At 32.8% G+C, this 7,806-nt stretch overlaps 1 protein-coding gene across 1 annotated transcript; it reads left to right on the plus strand.

Moving 5' to 3' along the window:
* Nucleotides 1-1,726: 1,726 nt before the first annotated feature.
* Nucleotides 1,727-6,893, plus strand: LOC133189315 (uncharacterized; the record flags this gene model as incomplete). The annotated part of the gene is made up of 4 exons (XM_061324709.1): nt 1,727-1,958; nt 3,087-3,344; nt 4,550-4,687; nt 6,862-6,893. Coding segments are annotated over 4 exons (660 nt in total), but the record flags the coding sequence as incomplete, so codon positions are not given.
* Nucleotides 6,894-7,806: the final 913 nt, after the last annotated feature.

Below are 7,806 nucleotides of genomic sequence, written 5' to 3' on the forward strand. Positions count from 1 at the left end.
TTGTTCAAATCATGACCCCTGGGGGTTCATTATGTTCTACTGGAAGAGATTGTTCTATTTCTTTTTTAATATCTGATAAAATGTTTTCTGTCATGTTATCATTTATTTACATTATTCTTTCAGCCTTTTTTCAAATAAATACTTAAATCTTAAATTAAAAAAACGAAACCTTCTATGAAATTTACCGACAAAATCCAAATACGTTTGAGATTTTGCACATAACTAGGCCTTTACGACCATCTCTACTTAGTGAGAGTATTATGCAATGTTTAAAAAAAAATAACTTAAACACGCAAAGGCCCATAGGCCGCAACGCTCACCTGAGCCATTACATGGCCCAGATGTTTTTTATCAGAAGATTTTAAATCATTGACTATATATTCCTTCGTAAAACTTTTACCAGCTTTTGTGGTCCCAAGCTACCTCCGGGGGTCATGATTTGAACAAACCCGAATCAAGTCTACCTGAGAGAATGTTTCAATATCAATATGACTAATCATGCCTTTGATGTTCCTGAAAGAAGATTTTTAAATATTGATTCCTATATAGCGTGTAAAATTTCATCGTCCAGTGTGACCCTACCAAACCCCCGGGGTTCATAATTTGAACAAATTTGAATCTACTCTACTTGAGATTGCTTCCATTTCAATATGACTTATCATGCCATTGCTATTCTTGCAAAGCAGATTTTTTAAGATTATTTTCCTATTTATTCCTATGTAAAACTTTTATCGCCCATTATGGTCTCATCATACCCGGGGGGGGGGGGGGGGGGTCATAGTTTGAACAAACTTCAATCAACACTACTTGAAAATGCTTCCGTATTTATATAACTTATCATGCCTTTGCTGATCTTGAGAAGAGTATTAAAAAATGTACCCTAAATATATCTATGTAGAACTTTAATCTCCGACTGCTAACCCACCCTTTCTGCGTTGTCATGATTTGAAGAAATTTCAATCTACACTACCTGATGATCCTCCCATATCAATACGACTAGTCATGCCTTTGCTGTTCTTGAGAAGATTTTTTAAAGATTGTTTCCTATATATTCCTATGTAAAACTTTGATCGATCATTATGGCCCAACCTACCCTCGGCCCTCATGATTTAAAGAAATTTGAATCTACACTATGTATTGAGGTTTTCACATAAGTTTCAACTCTTCTGGACCAATTGTTCATGAGAAGAAGATTTTAAGGACTTTTCCTATATATATTCTTATGTAAAACTTTAATCTCCCATTCTAGCCTAACCCTACCCCCAGGGGTCATGATTTGAAGAAACTTACAACTACATTTATGGTATGTAATAAAGCTTTCACGAACGTCTCATCTTTTTTTGGTCCAGTGGTTCTTGAGAAAAATATTTTTGAAAGATGCCAATAAATTTTCACTGATTCATTATTATCTCCATTTGGAAGAGTGTGTGGCCCTTCATTTGAACAAACTTGAATTCCCTTAATCCATGGATGATTTGTGACAAATTTGGTTGAATTTGACTAAGCAGTTCGGAGAAGAATATGAAAATGTGAAGAGTTTACAACGATGACGACGAGAGAGCAACGCACAAATTTTGATCACAAAAGGTCAATGGAGCAATTGTTGCTCTGGTGAGCTAAAAATGTTTAGTTTGATTTTTTTTTTCTGACTGGAAAATGGTTTGTTGAAGAAAGCACAAATGTTTTTTTGTTTTTCTACATTACGAGAACATAATCATTTCTATTTACAGACAACATTGCATTAAACAAGATCGCCTCGCAGCAGTATTCGTTTCCCAACACACGATGGGGAGCAGATAGAGCAGTGGATGGTCGGTATTCAATCCGGAGAGCTACCGGAGGACAGTGTACATTGTCCGGCATCGAAAAACAAACTGCAACCTGGTGGGTGGATCTAGGAGGAGTACTCAGTATATATCATATAGCGATATACTACAGGACAGACAATGTCCCATGGGGTACTGTATAAACCGCTGGTTTAAATTCATTGATGTATTTTTTTTCATTGTTCTTTCTTCACTTTTGCAATGAGGATGCAAATACATTTGTTTTCTTTGCATTCTTCTTCATTGAATGCGAGTACATTTTGCAACAAAGGTCACTAATTAATTAAGCCATTAGTAACTTATAAAATTAATTATTTGCTTCGATTTATTTGCAAAAAAATAGTTATCCAAATCTATCACAAACTTTGTACATTAAACGTAGACAGATATAATAACGTCATGTTGTTTTCCGGGGGAGTGGGATGAATGGGTACTCACCTATTTATGATAAAGCCATAAAATGTCCAAACCCGGAAAAAATGGGAAGGGGGTAAACAATTTAGCACAAACATTTTAATTTATCAAACATCTACTTGTTTCATTATCAATCTAATATGGAGATGACGAACACTAATCATGCTGATTCATAGAAATCTTAAAGACTAAATTATTTAAAAAATTTTATTTCTCCAGTTAGAATAAAAGGAAATTTAAGTTAATTATAACCAAATAAGTTTAAGATCAATTTGTTTCAAAATTAATTGTACAAATTATATGTGAAAGGTTAACATTATTGTTCGTCGATCAATAGATTTTAGTTGGAATTTTATACAAACCTTATTTACTATTCATCAGAAATTTGTTCGTGGAAATGGAAATAATTCATTAGAACATCTCTATATATAACTTTTATCCATTAACCGTAATATGATACCTTTAACTGCAAGTTCGGTACCCTTAGTTTTGTTTCTTTTATTTTTATTTGACTTTTATTCTCAACAAGTTAAAGTATAACGTCACAACTAAAACCTCCGTGGCTAGATTCCTATATAAAATATAGAAAATCTGATCATTGAACAATGAAATATGATGACAACGAACACTAAGCATACTCAAAAGTCCATTGAATCAGCACAAATTGTGCGCAGAGCAAACAGGGACCTCTTGAATCATCAGAGGCGGAATCAGCTGCCATTGCGTCTCTTGTTCAATTGTTTAGACTCACAAAGATAATGAACTTCTTTGCATCTGGAAACTTAAAACGTTGGATCCTATTTCACTACATAATGTGTTTAGTTACATTTCATTATATTTCACTAGAATCTGCTGACAATATTTTCCCAGGACGCTTTCTTGGATTTTCGGTATACATCTCGAACACAACCGACAAAGATGAGGGGCTTCTATGTTTTAAAGATACAAACTTCACAAGAACTACAATACCGAGTGATGTTACAGTAGAATGTGTAAACCATGGACGATATGTCATTTATTACAACGAGCGACTCCCATGTGTTACATACCCTGTTGATTATTCCAAGTACGCATACAACGAACTTTGTGAACTTGAAGTTTACGGTAAGAAGAAAATAGAAAACAACCTAGATATATTCAGCTTAAACGCCTTTGATAACGTATTATCAAAGAAGTTAAAATTAACAAATTCCTGATATGTTTAGTTATATGTAAAGCACATTTATGTTGTTTATAAAATATGCTCATACCCAAAGTCAGCTGAAAAGATCCTTAATTTTGATCACATTCTGTGTAAATCTCAGTTATCATAAATACTAGGTTTGTCCAAAATTTTGAAGACTCATGCTTAAAAAAATGTATCTTTATATGATTTCCGGGTGTATACAGAATGCTTCTGGTTGTTAAAAACGAAGTTTTAATCTTGATTACTTGAAAAAAAATCAATTTTTAGTTTACTAACATAACCGTGTCCTACCACCGAGCACAATGTCAGACGTCCAAGGACATAAACGCCAAGGGTATTGATTTTTATGAAAATAAGCTAATTCCCAAAATGACATAAAACTTTCTGATATACATTCAAAATATTTTGTCATTGTTATATGATATAACATTCAAATTTTCAAATGAAGTATAAAATGTTTTAACGATTAAAAATACTTATATGTTTCTTATTTTCAATCTGTCATCTCAAATTTAAAGCAGTTTTCAAAATGTCTGTTTGATTGAATGTTTCATTTTTTGTTCTTTTACGTTCCATTCGAGAATTTTTCACTCATATAGAGACGTCAGCATATACCGGTGAAGGGTTCAAATTAAGACCTATATTTGGAACTCAGGGTCATTGAGTATTCAGGGTACTTTATCGTGCCACCTCCGTCACACGGGACCTCGGTTTTTAAAATTTCGCTTGGCGAAGGAACAGTTACCACCTAACTTTATGTCTTAGATTTCACGCGGCGCAGCGAACGAAAATCACAGTGTCTATTTCTTTCCACCGTGTTTCTCTTGGCTTCATTTCTTCACACACCCCGGACAAATTAAGTCATTTGATACCTAAGTGCTGGGAAATATTAAGGTGTCCTTGACACGTGTGATTTCTTATGTAGAGTGCATCAAGTTACGAACAACATCTAATGCAAGCTCATGTCAATGCAGCATCCATCTTTTAAACGTCATTATTCAATAAGAAGAAAAAATGAAATCTATAATCGTCAGTTGGTATTGAAATATGATCCCCTTAAGAATGCAACAAGGTGAATATAGCTGTTTATAATCATCAATTACATCAATTAATATTCAATTAGGATGCCCAACCTTGGGTTTTTATGGAGAAAACTGTGACTTAGCATGTCCACGGAACTGCCAGGAAGGTCATTGTAACATTGTGAGTGGAAGTTGTCTGGGGTGTGTTACAGGTTACAGAGGATCACGATGTGAAGAACGTACGTAAATATTAAAGTCAGATCATGAGAGAGAGAGAGAGAGAGAGAGAGAGAGAGAGAGAGAGAGAGAGAGAGAGATCAATAAGTATTTTCTTTGTTTCATTGAGAATAAAAATCTAGACAAATTCCATCTTATATACCTATCAAGTAGGTATACATGATTGATGCCAATACAATATTTTCTGTACAACTTTATCTAAAATCGAAATAAATATTATCTGTCGCATTGTTAATCCTAGGTCTATGAAGTTTTCAACTTTTTGATAATATTTTTTCATGGCTTTTTATATTGCCTAAATTGATTACAGTAATAATGTAAGATTTCAATGATCACTTATCGGCATTTCTTAATTTACAGAGTTTGATAATATATAAACATGTAGTGCATGTTTTCGAAGGTAACATTTGAAATTGACACCTCAAGGAAAACCATTGTCAACCGTCAGCGCTTTTTATTTTATTATACCGAATGCTTATTGCTGTAAAATGTTAGGAAAAAAATCGGAGATTGTCGTTAAGTTCACGTTTAGAAAGCTTTCAAACTCCATGCTTCCGTTTTTCTCAATAAGAAAGCTTTGAAAAAGATTTACCGACCTCTTTATATTTTGTTTGATACGCAGAGATTCCTTTATCATCTAAAGTTTCGTTATTTTTGCACTCGCAAGCATGTTTTTGTCTTGTTTTTAATCAAGCTACATCGAACGCAAGCTTTGCTTGACGTCGTTTTTTTTTTTGGCTTCTTTTAAAAGCACAACTGACATTTTGAAAATTCTACGGCGAATCGGACGCGCATAATTTGCACGCACGTTGTTATGTTACCCGTTATCAAGTGTGTTGCAAATATTGAGGGAACGTTACGATTTGCTAAATGCGCGTAAGCCAATCAGATTTTAGTATTTAACATGAAATTATAATAATAATATATAATGGCTTTTTGTGTAGCATGACTTGTGGCAACTGTAGTAATGGAGAACAATGCAATCACTTGAACGGAAGTTATCCAAACGGATGTGACGCGGTGCTCAAGGTGAAATGTGTGACAAAAGTGAGATAATATCTTTCTGAATAACCCATTTTTTTTTAAATATAATGTTTCTAAATGGTGCTTTCAAATAAAAAAATCGGGTTTTAAAAGGTGAAAGAAAAAGTGATTGCAGTTCTGCAATGGCAGGAAAACTAGGAACGTTTTGGACAGATTACTCAAAAATAAAGTAAGGATTTCCCGCCCAGTAAATCTAAAGAAAAACATTTTTTTTTTTGTTTTCCACGTGCTTGTAAACATTAATTCAAAATTTCTAACACGTCATTTATCTCATGGACTAAAGTAGCTCCATAAGATATACCCTTACTAGTACCGAATAACTATAAAATGATTAAAGGTGTACATGTAACTGGTATGCACATGATTCTATTTTTCATTGATGCTTTTTTATACGTCAAGATCAGATCTCTAGTACAGATATTATTTGTTCATCAAAATAAGTTGTCTAACGACAAACAGTTTAATTGCAGCATCAATTTGGATACCCTAATCATAGTTAAGTTTCAGAGTACATGTAAAACTTATGAATGAAAGCCTTTATTTTCTGACATAATGAAAAAAAGCAATCTTAGCTGTAAAATATTTATTTTGCGGAATTTTCCTATTCTAAATCACTGGTCTCTTACTTAAAAGTGTGACATATGCTTTTTACCACTGTCCTTCCCTTTCCAATGTCTTAGTTTTTCAACACAGATACAGTTTTAATTAGGTGTTGACATGTTTCATGAAATATGCTTCTGTATTATATTTCAACTACAAACTTTGGTCAATACTCCTAACTATAAAAAATCGCATTAAATAAACCTTCCACTGGTTTTCATATGGTATGTATCCGAAGGGAAAAAATCGCTTAAATTAAATATGATGTAATCTTTCATTTATGAAAAGGTTTCCGAGGGTATGAAATTATACCACCTAGAGATATATTTTTCATGAACCTAATACATGTACGATTAATGAGAATGTTGTTGTAATAAATTTAAGTCTATGATTCGATGACGTTTCTTAATTTATAATGGGTAAATGAAAAGACAAGCACATGAATGGAACTAGATGTCACTCAGAAGTTATTCCTTTTGTTTTCATGTACATCGATATCCTATTATCACTTACAATTTTAATTTTCTGACAGCTTGTTCTAATAGTCGACACGGAATGAATTGAGTTGAAATCTGTAAACCACATTGTAAAAGAGGCTGTAACGGATTCACTGAACAGTAATTGAAAAGTCATTAAAATTTACCTGCCATTCAGTGACTGAATGCCCATTTAAAAGTCACTTTTCAGTTTTAATTGAAAGGTCTTATTTCTTCCTGTGACAGTATTAAAAAGATATCTCATACACAAGTAATATTTTTACTAAACTTAAATAATTCTTAACTCAAATCATGACTTAAATAAAAAAAAATTCTTTTGATGCACTGAAGTATTGTAATTGTATTTTGAAATTCGGGTAGATTCATGCGGCAAGGACACCCTAATAAAATTTTCATAAATATCTTAATAAAGGGTATGAAGTTAGTATTACGCATAAACATAGCTACAAACCTCAATTTCAAAAACTGAGGCAAAAAAAAAATATTTGAGAGATCTGGACTTTTTATTTTCAAAACAAAGCATGGACTTTGTCTATGTTTACATGAGAACCAATTTGAAAAGTGGCTTGGCTGTTACCAAAGTCAATAGTTGCATCGTTATCGCAGCGAGAAAATTTAAAGTGACAGGTGAAAAAACCAGTGATGCAAATCAAATTCAGGGATCAAAATAAAAGAAAAGTAGCAACAAGAATCTGTGCTTTATCTCAGCACATGGATTCTTCTCTGATAAGAATACGAATTCAGATAACTCTTTACATTAAAAAGGACTATGATTTGGATATGACATCTATGTCAATACAAACTTTATTCTGCGTGTAAAGGTGTTTTCATCTATTCATGAATGTATGATAGATGTTGAATTTTTAGCAATAGAAGTTATTTTCAACCGATCAAGACTATGATCATATCCCTTTAATGGAGCTGTAAAACTAAGCAATAAAAAAATTAGGATAACTTATTGCAATTAATGATGACATTAC

The sequence above is a fragment of the Saccostrea echinata genome, unplaced genomic scaffold (assembly GCF_033153115.1).
Source record: "Saccostrea echinata isolate AGI-Se365-2 ecotype Australia unplaced genomic scaffold, CSIRO_AGI_Sech_v1 ptg000017l, whole genome shotgun sequence".
NCBI classification, from domain to species: domain Eukaryota; kingdom Metazoa; phylum Mollusca; class Bivalvia; order Ostreida; family Ostreidae; genus Saccostrea; species Saccostrea echinata.